General features: G+C 31.7%; 2 protein-coding genes across 2 annotated transcripts; one reads left to right on the plus strand and one right to left on the minus strand.

Moving 5' to 3' along the window:
• Nucleotides 1–229: 229 nt before the first annotated feature.
• PheRS-m (Phenylalanyl-tRNA synthetase, mitochondrial) lies at nucleotides 230–2647 on the plus strand. Its single transcript, XM_068768954.1, has 3 exons — nucleotides 230–875; nucleotides 1047–1691; nucleotides 2398–2647. The coding sequence occupies exons 1-3, from the start codon at nucleotides 360–362 to the stop codon at nucleotides 2563–2565; spliced, it is 1329 nt and encodes a 442-aa protein (XP_068625055.1). The 5' UTR covers nucleotides 230–359; the 3' UTR covers nucleotides 2566–2647.
• Nucleotides 2648–5278: 2631 nt separating this feature from the next.
• Nucleotides 5279–20663, minus strand: LOC137925363 (uncharacterized). The gene is made up of 9 exons (XM_068768792.1): nucleotides 20561–20663; nucleotides 16204–16354; nucleotides 15966–16122; nucleotides 13910–14049; nucleotides 12803–12970; nucleotides 12010–12091; nucleotides 10799–10841; nucleotides 9904–10530; nucleotides 5279–9091 (listed from the first exon to the last, which is right to left on the minus strand). Exons 2-9 carry the CDS (start codon nucleotides 16335–16337, stop codon nucleotides 5730–5732), a joined length of 4713 nt encoding a protein of 1570 aa, XP_068624893.1. The 5' UTR covers nucleotides 16338–16354; nucleotides 20561–20663; the 3' UTR covers nucleotides 5279–5729.
• Nucleotides 20664–20985: the final 322 nt, after the last annotated feature.

The raw sequence follows: 20985 nt of genomic DNA on the forward strand, positions 1-20985 counted from the left end.
ATGAACATAAGTGTAAATGAGTATTATATTTTAAACTTTAAAAAAAATAGTCAACTATTCATTCATTTCATCAAATCAGTTTGAATTTAATTCATAAATTGTATTTGTAGCAGAAGTTAAAAATGCCGGAAAAATTAAAAGCAACGTACAATAATTAAAAAAAAACCACAACTGTCAGTAATGTACTGTTTTGACGAATTAAAACTCACTCACTTTTCAATCGCCCATTTGTTTGAGTCTTATAATTTGTAATGTAATAAACTGAAATTGATAACATCGTTTTTACTATAATACCTAATGTATTCTTAGAAACTTTGGTGGTTAATATAATAATATTTATTAAGTTCAACTAAAGCAACATGACTAAAATACTTTTAAAACAGATTCGTATACTGTCGGGGCATTTATCTAAGTATAATTACACAACTGCACCAAAATCTATACAAACTATCAATATACATGGTAGAGAATTCGTTACTGACGATTATACCAATGTAACACCAAAAATTTTGACGTATTTAAATCAAAATCTACATTTAAAGAAAGATAATCCGTTATCAATGGTAAGGCAAAGGATTGTGAATTATTTTTATTCATCATTCACACATAGAGGTAATCCAACATTTAGTGTGTACGACAATCTATCACCTATAGTAAGTACAAGACAAAACTTCGACGATCTTTTAATACCTGAAGATCATCCAAGCAGAAATAAATCCGATTGTTACTATATAAATAATAAGACGCTACTGCGTGCCCACATGACTGCCCATCAAAGCGACCTACTACGCTCTGGCCTGGACAATTTCCTAATGATTGGCGATGTATACCGAAGAGATGAAATAGACTCCACACATTTTCCTGTGTTTCATCAGGTAATTTCATTAATCCTTTAAAAATGCTGTTTTTTACAAGTTCCACTTATATATCTCAAAAATTCTTTTACAGCTTTTAAAAATAATCTAATTGGAATCTAAACAAAAAAAATGAATTATAGTGTATAAAACAATTTTGCAAAGTCTAGTACATATTTAATAATATTTCAGGTTGATGCAGTTAGATCTCAACGAAAAGATCAATTGCTTCCAGAGCATACAGAATTTGAATTATTTGAGCCCACTTATGATCCACAGAACCCACAAATGTTCAAAAATTGCATAAATGATCCAAACAGACAGAGTTGCCATACTCTAGAAGCATCAAAATTAATGGAAGCCCAGCTTAAAAATCATCTCATTGGTTTGGTTCATACACTATTTGGTGACAATGTAAAACATAGATGGGTAGATGCATACTTTCCTTTTACACACCCATCATGGGAGTTGGAAATATTTTATGAGAACAATTGGTTAGAGGTACTGGGATGTGGCATTGTAAGAAATGAAATATTAGCAAAAGCTGGTCCAACCAATACAATAGCTTATGCTTTTGGTCTAGGTTTAGAGAGACTTGCAATGGCATTGTACAAGATTCCTGACATTCGGTTAATGTGGAGTCAAGACACAGGCTTTGTGTCACAGTTTCAGAATAAAAATTTGAATGACAAAATAACATACAAGGCAGTTTCATCATATCCACAGTGTATAAATGACATTTCTTTTTGGCTACCTTCAAATGTTACTACTGATACATTTACAAACAATGACTTTTTTGATTTAGTAAGAGATGTTGGTGGAGACATTATAGAACAGGTAATTTTAGCTGCACAATTTCTTTTTATTTTTAACTAATCTATTTTTTTTAATTCTTGTTACTGAAGGTATAGGATATGTAGATATTGCACAGTAGAATATGTTGATATCGAAAATATAATGATAATAATAAAGACCTTTATTTTGAATATAGAGAATTACAGTTTTCATTAATAGTCCATGTTGTAGTTGTCTATGCATCTTACACTCAATTTGTATGTGCCCAGAATAAATAAACATTATTTTAATTTTATTTATTCATACATATAATTAAAATTAGGTTCGGAGTTGCCACTAAGGGCAGTGTATGATGACCACCCACAAGGTAGACCAACAATCCTTAAAAGATGCTGAATGCAGGCTATTATCAAACCTGGCTATTTGGAAATCTATTAGGAAGTCCATGTTCAGCAATGTAAGTCCTAAGTCTGAAATGTTGATGAATATAAATATAATAAAAATAGTTTCCAACAAAAAATATTTTCACTGTTTAGTACAGATATATTTTGTGGTGATATTATCTAGATAAATTATTACAAAAGAAAACTTCTGTATACATATATAATTATATATAGTTACAGCAAATTACCTAACACTCAGTACAGTGGTTTTGGTCAGACTTTACTTGTATTATAAATTCTAAAGGTCTAACCTTCTCATATGTTTCTAACAATTAATTATGGTCTTAAGTAGTATTTTTTTCCAGGTGAAGCTGAAAGATAAATTTGTGCATCCAAAATCAAAGAAGCATAGCCTGTGTTACAGCATTGTGTACAGGCATTTGGAACGAACTCTAACACAAGGAGAAGTGAATAAAATTCATAAGGAGATTGAGAAGGCTGCAGTGAAAGCTTTTAATGTTGTTATCAGATAAAAAAATATTAATTAATTCTAGTCTTTGATTAAAAATAAATTATATTACATAGTGTCAATGTATAATTATTTTATTGTCAACCATAAGCCAAAGCTTTAAAATATCATCAAAGATGATAACTTGCAAATAAGTATAATTCTTAAAAATAAAACGTATCTAATATTGTGTATAAAAATAATAAATTTTTTGTTTCATAAATCATAGTGTACATTGTGACAAATGTGTGATGGATTTACCACCACTTTGTTAGTGTACATTGGCTCTATCATATAGTGTACCCTATATATATTTTATCTATGTCACAAAAGAAAATTTTGGTTGCAATACATTAATACTATACTAACTGCCTTGTTCTTATTATTTTTAAATATTCCTCTTCAGTGCTATTCGAGGTCATTTTAATAAAAAGCAATGTATATGTGAAATTTAAATCATTGTTATATCAAAATTTTTAAACTGCCTAGTAATTTAAAAATATAATGAAGTTTGTAATTTATCACGTATGATTTTGGAACAATTGCTAAAATCTGTTGAAAAGTTTTTTCATTACTGATAATGTGGTGTTGGTGCTCGAGAAGATAACCTTGACTATAGACAAATTACCTTTAAAATATAAACCTATAAATCTATAGTTTAAAAAAAATGAATTGAGAAAAATGATTGATTGATTATTGCTTGCATTGCAATTTTGAAGTATTTTAGGTTAACGTAGCCCTAACTTTAACCATAGAAATGATATACCCAATGAAAAAGCGAGCTTCTTAGATGGACACTGTTTCCAAAATCTATTTTTATACCTACTTAATTTTTACGATGAAAAAATAAACACGAAAAGTGAACGTTATCAAACGTTAAAAATTTTAACAGGTCGAGAAAGAGCGGCATATTATTAAAAAACAATTATTAAGACTGTGGACGATCATTGTGTAATTAAAATATAATCAAAATTTACAAAAATTCTTCCCATCATCAATATACCTAATTTTTTACGCAAACATACAAATAATTGCTACAGTACTTAGCACTTGATTTGGCACATATCGAAGTGTAAGCAACGGCTCGATCGATAAATAAGTAACATTTATTTATATCACATCAACTATTCATTATATCGATCACTTTTTGAATAGTACAAATGTATTTTGTAGTTTGTGGCATTGACTTGACCATGCCTATCATGACATGTTAGACACATGCCCATTGCATGGACATCCCCCACTCACCCCACCCCTCCCCTCCTCAAACATCGATACAATGGCCAGCCTTGCGGGCCACCTAGTGGAAAGCCTAACCACGACGTTGACCTGTGTTAATTTTCTTCCTGTCTTGAAATGCCTTCGCATACTTGTTCTTGCGGCGGCAATTATCTATCACCACCAAAAGTTTTACAAGAAATATACACATAACAAAATGAATATTAGATAAAATATAGAAAATATTTCAATGTATTATTGTTTGTATATTATTGTTACATAGCATGGTATGTTTTTATTAATAAATCGTGTTGTATATTATACAGAGGAAAATATGGGTAGTATTAAAAGTGTGATAACGTTCATGACTTTTTATTCTAAAAATTCACCTTCATGTTACATTAACATCCTAAACACTATACTATATTCGTAGGACAGAGGTAATACTATAAAATGCCTATCTTTTAGTATTAATCATAATATCGACAGGATGCGTTTACACTAGTGGCAAAATAGTCTAAGTCTGTTGTGGAAAAATACATATGTTTTGTTGCTTAAAAACACCTTTTTATTTAAAACCTTATATTAATATTAAAAAATAAGAAAACAGCGTTAAAGGTATACGTAATAAATAAAATAAGTATGATGTTGGTATTATATTGAAAAAACAATTGCTACTAATACAAAAAAAAACAATGTTCGTGTCATCTTTGAATTTCGTTACAATTGTTTGTGTTCCTTATGATCATCTTCAATTTTATTATTTATAACCCTTTCCGACGGAAATAGTATAGTAAAATTAATTATTTATGAGGATTCAACAGCACTATAATTACTTTAATGAGAACTCTGTACAATTTTAACTAGAACTATATATTTCTAAAGATATATCACAGTCTTTGTTGAAATATTTGTTTTACTTTCAACTTTTGCCAATTCTTACATTAAAAAAAAATAAAATCTTAAATATATTATGGCACCGCCACAAGCTTATCATTCTATAGCCAAAATTCTACACATTAAAAAAACCTATAGGAACGATGAAATTTTAAATTTGTTCTGTCGTATCATGTTTGTATGTCAAATTATACAAGTGAAGAGGTTATTTATATCAGTGTGCAAATGGCTTACAAATTTCGATCGATACTATTAAGTACGACGTTCACGAAACTTGTTCACAATATTGGTACAATATTTCACATTTGTATAGACGAAATTTTATATAGATATAGATTCTTAAAACATGTCTCCAAATTTAGGAATATGGTCGAAGTAAAAAAAGTTATTTCTATTTGACCACACACGTTATTTTAAATGAAATGTCACGTTATTTTTACACTGTTGTCAAAAAAAACGCTTTTATTTAATAGTCATTGTTTAAAAGTAATTTGATACTTTTTATAAGTTTCAAATATTATTTTAATTATAAATTAATAAAATTAACTAGAACAATAATTTATTAGATTGTCGCAAATTGTTAGAAAACTATTAATAAACGTATGGTAAAACTAACTTTAAAATAAAAATAAATTATCCTATATTTGTCCAATAAATCTTACATCTTGCATAATAATAGCCATTAAATGAAGATCAATCTTTTTAATTTTGTAACATCTAAATGTTGACTAATTTAAAAATATATTTTCACTAACTTAAATTACACAATAAAGTTGTTGCTAGTTTTATAATTTGCTATTTTATAAATGAAGCTACTTACAGGGTCTTCGATCAATTTTTAAAATGGCCTAACTCTCATAACGAAATTTCCTATTTACGCAACAAAGAAATTGAAATATAGAAATATTAACGAAATAGTAATTAAAGTAGTTACTTCAAGTTATAATACTGTTACGAAATGAAATAGTATATGTATACATACACCCATTTAAATTGTTTAAGACTAATCATTATCACTGGTAAAAATATATATCACTAACAACAATGAACCTAAAACAAACATAAGTTAATTTGTTAAACACCTAAAATACAATTTCCTTCTCCATCACTATTGGAATCGATATCTGTTTTTTTCAGTGTGTCCGTTTCTTCTTTTTCAAACTCAACTGAAATATCATAGTTCGGAATTGCTACAATTCTTTCAGAATTTATAGACGACGCGAAACTAGTCACAGTCCCTTCATCCCTAATACGCTTACATTTTTTTGCCAGCGGCTCATCATCAGAAGAATTGGACGCGCAGTCACGGTGTTGTTTTTTTAGAGACATTTGTTTTATTTGCGAACGTCTTAAAATACAGGGTTTTCTACGTGGTTGCCTATATTGTTGAAAAATAGTTAGACGTTTAGCTTGTTCAACCTTTGATCTAATGCTTTTTGTGTTTGTTGAAGTTTCTAAAGCAGATTTCAAAAGCGGTGATGACTTTGAATGTTTGCCTAAGTTTTTTGATTTTTTATCTTCACCATCCGTTAATGATGGTTGCTTTATAGGTGATTGCACGGACGTGCTTTTCGTTTCATTTTGTTCAACATTCTCGGGATTTTCAAAATCATCAGTAAGATCAATAACAGTATTAGAATTAAGAGATCCATTTACTTTCGCCTTTCTGCGTATAGAAATAATAATTTTTTTAACTATTTTATTAACTGTAAGTTTTTTATATTTTTTAACATTACCAACACTTTCGACTGTACTTGGGTTATACATTGAATCGGATGATTCACTGCAAAGGACTTGTGTGTTCATTTCTGTGTTATCTTTGCTTAAAGATTCTGACGGGATAGGTCCTTCAGCATTGTTGTAAATGTCTTCTGGAGAAATTCCGGACAATGTCATTAAATCTGACAAAATTGTTTTCCTTTTCAAACTGACTGTGGCACTACAACTATTAGCTTCTCCAGATATAGTGTCAGTTTGTATGTTTGTCATTTCTGCGTCAGTTTTTGTTTTATTTAAAGTATGTAATTTATCACTTTTACATACCTTATCATTTGGATTAAGGTTATCAGTCAATCTCGCAGCGTTATGAGACTTGTCCAAAACCAACTCTGAACTATCTTCCTTACAGTTTTCAATGTGAATATTTCCACTATTTAAGCTCAAATCTTTAGAATGTGTTTGTAATAAATTGTCCCGATTATCGTTTGACAAAGGGTTTTGTTCGTCTTTTGGCGGATCGTTTATATTTGTAATAAAAGATTGATTAACACGAGGAAGAACGTTTTTTGCTGAGTCGGAAAGTTGTTTTTGAACACTATTAAGAATTTCAGGAAGTTTAGATAAACTTTCATAATCAATTTCTATCCCAGAGTCTATTGAAAAACTTAAAGTATTGTCAGGCAAAAGTACTAGGTTTACTCCTTTTGGTATAATCGATTGGACTGAATTATTTGATAATGGGGTCAAGGATGATGAAGGCGATGGTAAACTTTTTGTTATTGTTTCATCTTCATCTAATGGTATTACTTCAGCTACTGGACTATTTAGATCGTTAACAATAATGGCCTTCTGCGTTGCAGACGTAGTTTGTGTTTTCTTGGAGTTTTTATAAACTTTCAGTGGCGCTTTTGGCGGAACCTCTGATGGTTCCGTATCCGTGGTATTACTTTCATGATTTTCGAGGTCTTGGTTACACGACATATCAGTTATTTCAACATTTGTCAAACAAACAGAAGGCAGCAACGCTGCATCGTTTGCCTCAGCTTCGAATTGTACTGCGCCAAACGAACTGGGCACTAAATTTGTGAGAGGGGATTGTATAGAGCATTCAGAATTAAGATGATTCAATATTGTATCAATTGAAGCAGTTTCAACTTCTGTTATCGCTATTGCACTAGGAGAGCGACAATGTTTTTCTACATTGCTTTCGTCGATTTGACCTGAAATATCGGGCTTTTTTAATGGAATCGTAGGTTGATTAAGTTTATATTTATCGGTTAACATGACTTTCTTAGATTTCGACTTTAGTAAGTCGCGACAACAACAAAAACATTCTGTTTTCGGGCATAAGTGTCTTAATTTTTTCTTAGCTTTATTATTAATTCTTTCTAATCTATATTTGGCCCAACAACAATAGTTTATTTGTGTCGAAAATGTGTGGTATGAATTTTTTAAACTACGTTTTTTTGTTGTAGCTTTGCTTGATCCCGTTACTTCCTTTTTTTCTTCATTTTGTAAATTGGTTGTACTTGTATCCAATTGAACATCCTTTTCTAAATTAATAGGGTTATCGTCATTTTTATTCATTTCTTCGACGTCCTTTTTATTTGCTTCCGGTGTCTCCTTAAAAAGCGATCCTGGATACCGTTTTTTATTTTTCCCTCTATAACTAGGCTCTACACCATTTAACAAGCACAATACTTTGTTGAGAGTATCTTTGGTAATCAAAGATTCATCTGTAGAATCCTGAGAATAGAATACACTCCAAGGTGGTACAATTTTTCTTATCTTTGGTGCTTGTATTCTTTTGGATACGACCCGTTTCTTCTGTGGTTCTAAAGATGACGAATTATTTTCGTCGATAGGAATAGATGTACTATAAGCATTTGCCGAGTGTGCAGGATCTTTATATGGAACTTTAATCAATTGTACAGGAGGATAATTGGAGAGTATAGGACTTATTTCAGCTGTGAGCAATTTTTTATTGACAACATTTAAATGTTCTACATCTGAAAGATTAGAGACATTGTAATTTTCTAGTACTTGCACGTCTTCATGTTTTGGCAAACCGTGTTCTTTCGCCTCTATTGCCTTTGGTAGAAATTCATCTAGACTCAATTTACTACTGTCGATTAAGCTTTGAACTGGTATCGCCGATGGTAGAACTGATACTGTACTTTCACACGTATCGCCCTTTTTCTCTAATTTACTAACAGGTGTGTTTGAGCTTTTTAAGTATAAAGTGTTATTTACAAGTTTTCTTTCAAAACCTTTGTGAATATCAATTGTCACCGGTTTGCAAGCGCTAAAAAGTCGTCTATTGCGTTCAGATGTAAAGAAACCAACCGTTATCCTTTTTAATCGGGTATTAAAATCAGGATTCTTACATAACTGTATCGGATTATATTTCCTACTTTTTGGCTTTTGTAATAGCCAACTTGTGTAACTTACTCTAGGAATTTCAAAAGAATTTGAATCATCATAGCTTTGATCTATATTTAAATCTTCTGTTACAATATTATTTAGAATTGGCTTGCTCTCGCGTAACGCACATTCAATTATATGATCACCTTTAACGAAATTAAAACTTTTGCCCTTAAAAATATTCATTTGGTCCAATTTCTTAGTATAAGTTACGGCACACATAGTAATTTTTGTATCTATATTACATGTAGCATCGTCTTCGGCCAAAGAGTCGATTGACTTTGTTTCATTGTCTGAAAAAAAAAACAATAGATAACAAGAATTGTTTACATACACAAATGACAATAAAAAAATCTGAATAAATTTTACCTGTGGGTGTACAATATTAATATAACAGGTCAGCGCGGCGAAATGTTGCATAAAATGCATTTATCCCGTTATAAGTAATCGAATTAATCCCACAGAGTAAGTTGTATTTTGTGACTGAATGATAATGTCAGATCTGATGATGAAAAATATATAGGAATTACGTGTACAATGTACTGTGCGATTCATCACCATCATGTCAGCCGGTAGACGCCTACTGCAAAGCATAGGCCTCCTCCAGAGATCGCCAAGACGACCGGTCTTGAAGTGCTCGTGTCGAGTGACTTTCCGCGATCATGACGATGTCGTATGAAGAAATTGAATTATCGATTTTACTTTCTTTGTCTATTTTTGTCACGTTTAAACTTGAGCTCAGAAGCGCTTATCACATTACACGGTTTCCAAACCCTTTGAAGTTTTCCATCACTGTATCACCGAAACTCAATCAAATAATTCTGAAAACTAAATCTACCGTACCATAAACCACTGCCCTTCGTTTGGGCCGATGTGTAATATTTATCGCCGGGTACTGTATCTTTGTATTAAATGTAATCTTTATCATAAGGGTGGTGTCACTTGTAATAAGTACTTATAGTTATAGTTCCACGGCAGGTGGCTTTAGTGTTTTGACACATGAAAGATAATTATAAAAACTACCTCCAATGTTTTACCAAAATAGTGTTCTTTTTTTAAGAAAACTCAGTCGCATAAGACGACGCAGAAGAGAAGAATATCTTACCTTCACTTTCGTTTATGGTTTTCTCACAAATGTCTTCATTATCACCGTCATCAAACTCAATTCCGTCGTCTATGAATTTTAAATGTAAAGGCAATGTATTAATATCGGTTATTACATCCGAGTTTTGAGAAACGTTACTATCGTCATGTTTTTTATCTTCATCGGATACCGTGTTGCCTTTGTTATCAAGAGTAATATTACAGATTTTGTGCTCGTTAATAACGTCATTAATTTCTGTATGAGATTCTGCAAACGTAACGTTACCCATTACGCTCGTAATTTTCGGAAGATTGAGTTCTTCCTTCATCGTGAAGTCGGTCTCTTCGGTATTTCCCTGTGCATTTTTATCACATAATGAGGCATTATCACTTTTTATTTGTATTTGATCACTTCCTGGATTTTCAAACACGTCGTTCTCCTCATCGACGTTTATTATTTCATCGGTAGGCTCATTTTTAACTATCATTTCCACGTTTTGTTTTACATCTGTAGTTTCAATGGACGCAACATTTTTTTCAATCTTTTTAATCACATCATTATCTGTAACCTCATTGTCACTATCGGAATCAGCAGCGAGCTCTATTGTTTCTACCTCTGGTTCCACTAAAACAAGATCTGCTTCACTTTCTGCAAAAAAATATTAGATAATTATAAAACATAATATTTTTAATTAGACAAAAAAAACTTCAATATGCGTAAAAGTTCGAATATTCTCTTTTAAATTTAAACGTTTAAGAAATCATTGAAATTTACTATATTATTTACTATTAATAGAAAAACATGTATTTCAACTAAGAATATAATTTATTTATTACTTCCGCAACTGAAAAAGTAATCTAATAATTTATTTGATCACAATCGTAAATAATTCTTAAACATTTACTTATTCACTCACCATTGTTACTACTTTTAGATTCTATCATCCACCCTCCGTTTTCCTGAAAGAGAGACTCGTCTAGTTTTATATAATATGTTAGAGATTAGTACATAATTCCAATGATTTTAACCGTGGGATGTCCTTTGCTGGATATATTAGTTGGAAGCGGCCTACATCTTCGTCCCCTAACTGTCGTCTTGACAGATGACTTGCTGCGCTTGCCGGCCCGTGATATTTACTCCACAATCTTAAGATCCCGATCACCTTTTCTGTGCACTAAGTGACCTAACCACTATTATTTCAACTTTTCATATATATCATATAAGCCTTTTTTATCCGCATGTATTTACATTATATACAAGGTAAACGTCCGCTTACACAAATAGTAAAATTTAATTTTTTGAACATGTGGTTCATATGACGGAAGTAAGTGAACGGAGATGTCATGCATCCAAAAGTAAATTAAATATCTAAAGGTGCTCCTCTTTTTACCATAACTATTTCTCCATAACAACCAAGGCGAAAAGGAATACGTATAGATTTGAATCATAAGTTATGCTATGGTTGGTTCATAATACGTTGTTCTAGTTTTTAAATTAGATTGTAATTAAATATGTTGTCAAAGTATTCCGCAATATTTTTAAACAGTAACAATACAAGCTTAGTAACAGTTGTACAAGCATCTTAGCTTGTTATAGCGATTACACGACGCGATACTGTGAACTAGTAGATAAAAATATAAAGGTATTTCTTATTCTGAGTTCAAAAATAAAGACAAAAGGCATAAAGAATTAAATTGTCGCTATCTTCAATGTGTGTTATAGTTTTTGTACCGGACTGCCCAAATGGCATTTACCGATTCCGCAGGTTTGAGGTGGACCGCTTCTAAGGTTCGCTAGCCTTGGCTCTGGCCACTATACATAGCAACTCCGCCGGATTGGGAGGCCAGCGAGCTTTAAAAAAGCTTTGGCGGACACTACACGGAGGAACCTCGGCTTGAGCTGTCATTCGTCGATAAAACATGTTCCGACACAAGGACACACGAAAGGGCTGAAGTGTTATAATATTCAGACAGGTGTGTGTATGCAGAAAAAGAAATCCTAAAGTGAAACAATATTTTCAATAAAAAGACGACCTAACCGAAATTCTGCCGGCTATTAAAAGTTGGTTTAGTTAGTTTAAAAAACAAAGAAGAGGGAAGGCATTTAAATACTTTGAATAAAACTTACAAAGGCACAAGCTTGAACAACTTTCTTCTTCAATATCAGATCGGACCACTGGTCAAAAGGTTTGGTTATAATATGTGGATATCTGAAAAAAATACGGGAATAAATTTACGAAAGGAGAAATATTCAAGAGCTTTTATCAAAACCTACGTCTTTCATACAGTACCCGGCGATAAATATTGCACATCAACCTTCGGAAAGAGACAATCGGCTAATTTCGACTTCGTAAAGCGTTATCTCTGTCGCACGAAATACAGTGTGTGGGTATTGTAAATTCATTGTATGGTTTCCGTTGATGTGGATACTTCCAGTCCGGGGGGCTTTCACAGCTTCATTGAAATTGGGTTCGAGCACCCTTCAGTTCCTTAACAAAATTTACTGGTATGATCGTATTCCAGTTGAATAGTATTAAGGTTATTACAATTATTAGGTGGTTTAGCTATAGTAGTACAGAAAATGTTGTATTAAGGGGATCGGAAAGTAATGCCGTTTCTGTCGACATGTTTTACAAAAAAAAATGATTGATTTTTACCATTTTGGCATGGAAAATTTGTGTATAAGATGGCAAAAGGTTGTTGACAATGAAGGTAGAAAGGTAATGAAATGTTGATTTAAAATAAAAACTTGTTAAAAATGTAGACGTGTGAAATTAATTTAAGGAAGCAACATTACATTCCGGTCCCCTCGCTCCTGGCCGCTCTTTCCTAAGGTGCGCTTAGGACAATATCCGTACTACCATAAATAATTTAAAATTCAATGCTGCAAAAGTAATAACTAAGTGCACGTTAATATTTACCGCTCAACTATTTTCAACTGTAGTTTAGTCGGTTTTATAAGTTTGGCTTTATCCAGTAGTTTAGGGTTCCCCCGATAAGTATGCCAGAAACTGTATACTTTAGACCGCGTTAGCTGCTTCAATTGCCACCAACGACGTTGCAGCAGCATGGGAGAGCATTGTCGCCCGCTGAAATAATAAAATAATTAAAAACAACGTTAAAGTCGATTACTCGGCGATTATATGAAGCTATATTCTAAGTCACTTCAAAAATTAACAATTAGCTTAAGTTTTTTTTCTTTCTGAGCTTATGACAATCTAGAAGAGCCGTTTGTAAAATGTATAAAATTACAGCTATACACTCTCTAAGAGAAAAGGTTTGCAGTGGTGGGGAGGTATTATTATGACGATTCATTGTCGATACACACACATATATAGGCAGAAGCAAAAGCTTACCAAAATAATTATACGAAACATATGTATTAGGGGGACCGGAAAGTAATGTCGTTTTCTTAAGTTATATTCACACGACTACATTTTTAACAAGTTTTTATTTATTATCAATATTTCATTACCTTTCTACCTTCATTGTCAACAACCTTTTGCCATCTAGTATTCAATGCCGGAGCTGTAAAAATCAATCGGTTTTTCTGTAAAATATGTCGACAGAAACGGCATTACTTTCCGATCCCCTTAATATATATATGATCTATGTCCAAGAAATATAGCATGTATTATAAACAAAAGTAAACTTGCTATACCGTTCTCTAAGCTTAATATAATTAGTAACTTTTGTAGGCATAATAAAATTATCATGAAATCAATTTCAGTGGTATATTAAACAAACACTTGTAAAGAAATCGTATTAAAGTGTGTAATATTTAAGTTAATAAAGCTTGGGAAAGAAATTGTTCCACTACAGTTTTAAGGATATTGAGAAAGTGACAATAAAAGAAACTGAGTTTGTTGCGTAATCTCTGTAATAGAGAGGTACAACTTGCTTCTGATTTCTATTAAATTGGGCTCGTTTGGCATTCCATGATAACGTACACAATTGGATATATATTGTAAATGATCCTATGTGGACAATAATATAAATAAAAATACTATAGTTTGAAGTATATTTACCCAGTGTTGTACTCTTTAGTTAAATCGACCCAAGACATAAGGAGACTTTTAACGGGCTGATTTTCGATGTCGTATTTTTCCACGAGATTGAATAGGTCTATGAGAACAGAGGATTCCGGTTTCCCATTAACTATCATATCCTTTGAAAAATAAAAATAATTATACTCAATGCATATTATTTTCAGGTTCATATAGTAAAAAAAAATTTACACCCTCTTTGGGCGCTTGTATTTTTGTGGACAGGGGAGAGAATAAAAATAAATATATACTAACGTTATATGAATGTAATAACACGATTGTAGTCACTATAATGAAGTGCACGGTAATAATAATAAAACGTAAACGAGTTTTTTATAATACTATTTTGAAAATCTTGCGGCGGGCGCATATCAGATCAATCGTGATCGCAAATTATACAAGATTTTACAAATACCCGTCGCTGAGCTTCTTAATATATAATCTGCCTACATTGATAAGTGAAAGGAAACTAACATTTTAGTTCTCCACTATTGAAAATAGATAAATTTCCGTGGACCCTCTCGCTAACATACACGAACATTGAGTCTCCCCCGCAACCTATTTTAAAACAGAAACCAAAGCCAGTTTTTAAAACACATTCACACAATATTATAAAAAACCTTGAATATTTATGTTAGAAAAATACAGATATTTCATAACGTCCTCACGAGCATTTGGAGCAGCTACCGTCCACGTTAAAATAATAACTTATATTTGGTACATCACGCAAATAAGTTTTAATAATTCAAATTTACGTTATGATAAGTATGTGTATATGTGTGTGTCTGAAGGTGTGTTTATACGTGCGTATGTGTGCTAAAAAGAAAACATTCGAATATATATTCCACCAACTAAATAAATCACTAACCTCAAAAAGTTTAATTTTAATGTCTCTTTTGAAGTATAGCAATACTTGTGTTGGGAGATACTTTTTATTGACAAGTATATGTCATTTTAGAGTTTATCGTTAGTTCATGTGAAGGTTATTAGACATTCAATTGAGACCCTTGTTACACTTTTTATATGGCAATAAACATTATAATTTGATTCGTGTAATTAAAAAAAATAAAGCTTTTAAAGTAATATCATCCAGATGTCAACTCTCGTTCAGTCAACGCCAACGCTCTGGCGGCGGTGGACTGCACGACTGCTATTGCTCATGTACCCTCAGCACCGTTTTTCCAAAAGCACGGAGCTGCGGTTTCGGTAGCACTATGGCCAAGAAAATTTGCGTATGTTTTCGTAATAAAAGTACGTTAAGAAAAGTGACGAATGGAAAAAACATCACAATTATGAAACAGTCCCTGTGTTAAGAGAGCTAGGAAGTTAAATGTTCCTCACTTTAAATAATTTTCTTTAGTTGCGCTCTAAGCAAATCATACAAAGTTTTGGTATGTTACCGAAAATGCTCATTACTATCTTTCGCGCGAATCCCATTTTTTTTCACTTACTTTATTAAGTAAGAGAAAAAAGATTGCAATTCGCGAAAGAGGTGAATCTTCGCTTAAATCAATATACATAAGTCATTTTTATTGTTTTATACTAACACAATCACACTAAGAGAAAGGCACATTTGTCCAATAATTGTGTAGTTATGAGGTAGTTGGTAAATTATTCGCTACTATCTCACTACCACTCAGTACAAAAGCTTCATCTGTATATTATATGATTTTAAAATTATTAAGAGCTTAGTTATACAGCTCTTTCATATAAACTATTAACAAGGCAGGCCCGGGCATACTACCTTGCGGAATACCATATGAAGAAAGGCTCCACGCTGCTTAATTCCTTTAATAAAATAGAGTTCCATAAAAATCTGCCCGCCCCCGCCAGGAACCTATGGTTAACAAGATTCAACAAGAATAGCAAATTTCTAGCATAAGATAATGATTTGATAGTTATTTGACTTTTATTTATTTCTCTAGATATGTTATAGTTGTAATTAAATAAGGGATTTTGAAAAATGTTCTTACGACAGATATCTATATTGAAGTATTATTTTTCCTTTTACGCTTTAAAATTTTCATAGTGAAATTACCTCCGCAATAACATCTATCTTCTCATGTACGAGTACCATATCGAAGGTCAGCCAGTCTGTGAACGTCATGCGCGCTATCTTCGTGATGCGGTCGGAATGATCCTCAGCGGCCAACAGCCTTTTCAGTTTCTTTAAAGTCAATGCCCTCATGTGATTCCTAAATATGTAAAAAAGACATGATAGCATTTCAAGCTTATTGTTTTACGTTTCACTGTTCAAAATCAAATGTTCCACTTACCATAACAAACGACAGTCGCAGACGTAATGTTGATTCAATTCTCTCCACATCTCCTCCTCCGGTTGCTTGACCTGGTGCATACGACGCGCAATGTTGCGCACCAAGCGCCTCTTGAACTTGTCTAACGCAGACATTCTTCTCGCTTTGTATTCTATCAAATAAAATATAATTTGGCTGCATTTTTTGTACATCTCTTGACATAGTGTTCACTACTATAGAAGGCCCGCATCATCGGTTCAGATGCTGATCAAGTAGCAATTTTCCGGGGGTCGAGGGAACAGGGCGCCAATGGGACGCATAGGTTATAGCATTCTAATTTAATTTCGACCGAGAGGGCTGATCGACGACTTGCGGGGTTCCCATTACCTAGCTACTATTACTACCACTTTGAAATCATTAGCGTTGGGACAAAAAGTATCGGAAGAAACTTCAGCAAAACTTCTATTTAGAATGCTCGGGGTTTGTCGACACCCTGTAATTCACTACCCGACCTCGATTCCGTTGAGGCCAGTTGGTTTTCGAACAGCTGTAAAATGTTTTGTACGATGCCCTGCCTGACTTAAAGTCGTTGCATCGTCCGGAGACTCGAGTAAATACTTCGGTCTCAGAACGGCGCGGCGTCTAAATGCGCCGGGTGTGATTGTTTTATAGGCGGCAGCATCTATAATAACCTAGTTTATTGTTTAGCGGCAGATTTACAACTACTTTATTAATAAGATATTCCTTTGTTTAACAAAAATGGGTTGCCAGCCTTTAGCAACACAGTGGCAAAGACTTTGGGTAAACAGAACAAAGGATTTTTAAGTGATAATATGGCTTAAGGACGTATTGCCCCTACTAATATAAAGAGTATGTTTGTGAATGAGATCACAAAAAATAATGTAAAAATTTGCTGTCTGCTGAGATCAGTGCCTGGCCACCATATTTAGGTATTTTAAGTTGAAGGATGTCAATATAGTACAACTGTATTCTAGCTTCTATAAAATTGGATTCTTCTGGGATTATCACATGACGTATACAAGTGACACTAAGTGATCACAAGTGGATATTTACACGTATAAAACCTTAACAGTTGTCACCAGAGACAGTTTCTTCGACATCATAAATATCAAAGCTAGCAGTTTGCAGAGTTAGCTAAATACTACTACTGCATCCATTTATATCTTTATTGCTAATAGAGTTTATCATAAGAACTGTAAAGGAAAGTCAGAAGACACTCAAAAGATAGATAAAGAGCGTAATGAGCGTAAAGAGTATTCACATACATCTGGCAATATCTCGAACCATTCAAGAGTTCCTTGATATCAAAATTTCTAGTGATTTGTACATTATCGAGTGAACTCCTCACCGTGATTTTACCCCCAAGATTTAAATGATACAATGAAAGAAATATTTATTAATTCAAATTGGCTTTGCTATGTAATATAATGATGCTTTTCGAAGCATGAACATTAATATAACAAATATATAAATAAATATTTGCACTTAGACAACCAGGTTCGAAATATTGATCCTATCCGAAAGACCCTGACAATATTACAAAATTTTCCTGTTATTAATCGTGTATATGTCATGTAAAAATCAACATGAAATTAATACCAGGCGTGTTTATATCCTATATTATTTTTTATACAATAATATGTCTTATTGAATTGTATCCGAAGAGTATTTATAATATAGTGATACATAAATCCAAAGGCTATATTCAAGAATTATAAATAGTCGGTCTTTCTGCTTGTCCATCACGCTAGTAATATTAAAAATCAGTTAAGAACAAAAAAACTAAGATGACTTAGCGTGTCCATAACCTCAGAATTATTATTATTAACTCTAGGAAAAGAAATTAATATAAAAAAAACTAGTTACTTGCAATTTCTGGTCGACAATAACTCGATTTTATAAATGACTAAACTTTAATACAAAAACTTAGGACTCCTTTAAGCATCTTAAAATTCAATGACAACCATATGCATAGAGCATTATTAGACAAGAGTGATACGAATATTTAATCTTTCCAATTTCTATCGAGATAAACCTAGCAAATAACTCGTTAGTTACTCTTTCAACGCTGATTTAAAAAAATCTGTTGTAACATTCTGTTAGAACTACCGATTAAATGTGCAAATATTAAATTTTCTGAAAATCAGCTAACTAATTTAATAAAAAACAACCATGTGATAGACTTCAGGGTACGTAGTACTTATTTAAAATATCACGATACAAACGGCGCAAGTGATAAGAAGTAAAACGTATTTAATAAAGTAAAACTTTTATTATTTTTACACAAATAGAGGCAGGCACGCATCGCACGACAGTCGAACACAAAATGGCGAAACCGCTGCGCTTGCGTCAGCTAGAAAAAGACGAGCTGACATTTGTTCATTTCTAACGAGAGAGATAGCTTATTACAAAATATTTACGTTGGAGGGGCATCGCGTCAACTTATTGATCCGAAAACATGTCAGATATCAGCTTATTTTTCGTTAAATGAAATATTTTATTAAAGTTTATCACTCTTTTAATATATAATATAATTTCTATGTATATAAGCATATAAGCTCAAAGAAGAGAATTATAATCATTTCATTTTAATTTTTTCAAACAAAATCAATTATTTACAAAAATACTAATATCTGCCTAACAACTTTTTACATATTAAACAATAATACAGATAAGTATTACTTAACATCTCTCATACCTTGATTATTAGTTTACATTTTTAACGTAAAAAAACTTTTATGTCATTAACGTAACTAAAATTATTAAAAATGCATGGTTTTCTTAAAATTTAACTACAAACTTTCAAAATGAAATTATTACAATACTAAAAAGGTATAGTATAGTATAGTATTTACAATACTAATAAGCTATAGTATATGTATACACAGAAACAAAATAATTATCCATTTAAATTAAAAAATAATCAAAAACTTAAGGACGCATAATTAATAAAATAATTAATAAAATACGGTCACAAATACGAACAAATACCGCTGATTCGAAACTACTTTGGAGGCCATTGCTACCTGACGTCACTACGCGTCTTGTTAAATCTAGCACTAGTAACGTACAGTGACGATGCCCTCGGAATTAAAAACCGTGAAGAAATTTATTTCAATTCATCCATGGTTATATTATTTTGAACAGGTATACGAGATAGTCAGAATAATGTAGTTTTTTTAAAATTACATATTAAGAAAATAATGGTTATCCGTGAGTACACATTTTTAATAAGAGAACACCGTAATATTTTTGTTTAAATAATTATTTATGGTCTATTCTGATAATCAAGTATTCATAAAATAAAGTATGTTAGATATTTTATCGACGACATAAATGTACTCCGAAGTATTTCTCATTATTTTATATCTAATATAAGACCATTTGTTTATACTTATTTATATGTAAATATGTATATATATATATATATATATATATATATATATATATATATGATAGTGAGAGACGTTTAATTTAGGGCATGCTTAAGTTATAATAATAAAAATCCTACATTTTCATTATTATAAACTTTTATAGCTATATATAAACGTTTAGATTGGTGCAGCTCTATATATCTTAAGCAAAATAAACCTTTTAAATCTCGATAGCAGAATTTGTAATCTAAAAAAAAGATAGAATAATAAGATTTATTATAAAAAAAAATGTTGAATCAATGTGCAATAAAAAGTTGTACGAAGTACACAAAAGTAGTAAATGTTGGACACTCAATGCCGCTTAGCATTTATCTAAATTACATAAGGTAAACAAATATACACAACACATAATAAAACTTAAGTTATGCTTGATCCCAAATATATTTTCGAAATGATCACACCAAGTTTGCAAAAGCAGCATAAAACAATATAATCACATAATTATAAAACTAATCATAAATTTGTTGAACGTTTATAAGAACTTTAGTTTTTTAGTTTAGTTTATTGTTGGCTATTAATGGCGATTTAATTTTACAATTTTGTAATAAAATACAGTGTTGTTCTGTATATACGTAAACTTTTAATGTATTATATTGGACATATTTTAACTTTAATTGATTATTCTAATGATTTTGTAAGATAAAATACTCCCTAAAACGTTTATTTGTTTATTAAATCGAAGTACTTATAACAACTATTTTTAAATATGACATTAATGTTATCAATGTAAATAAAACCAAAACCCAGCAAGAGAAAAAAAAACAGATCAATATTATATTAATATATAATGAAAAGAAAAGAATCGTAGTATCCTCCGCACGTCCGCTCAGCGCTGGTGCCAAGACAAGAATGTCGTATTGACAAGTTGATACCATATGAAGATCTACTTAGAAATGTACTACAAAATACAATAATTCACTTACTTTTTATAAAACATCCGATAATGTCACATTTCGTTACAGATTTAATAACGTTTTTAAAGTGAAACGGATATTATTTCTCTTCACAACTCACACAACGCACGTATTCAACACCGCATCCAAACACAAAATGGCGAAATTACACGTTGGGCGAGAGTGTAAAAGAGAAGAGCGATATAACTGTCTCTGTCAATGCGATCGGTAGCGACCAGGGTACGTGAGGCCAAGCCACGAAGATTGTTGTATATGAATAAACATTTCGTTACTGCATATTGCACGGAACAGTCGCGTATGGCGTTAACAAAAATTTTAATTTTATAATAATAATAATCGAAACAAAAAGTAATGTCGACGTAAACAATAAATAAGAATAGACAGTAATCAAAACTTTTTCGCTATAAATGTATTTCAAATTGTAATATCTAGAC

The sequence above is a fragment of the Battus philenor genome, unplaced genomic scaffold (assembly GCF_028537555.1).
Source record: "Battus philenor isolate CCGP_79_NKW_IND1 unplaced genomic scaffold, ilBatPhil1.0.hap1 SCAF_27, whole genome shotgun sequence".
Lineage (NCBI taxonomy): Eukaryota > Metazoa > Arthropoda > Insecta > Lepidoptera > Papilionidae > Battus > Battus philenor.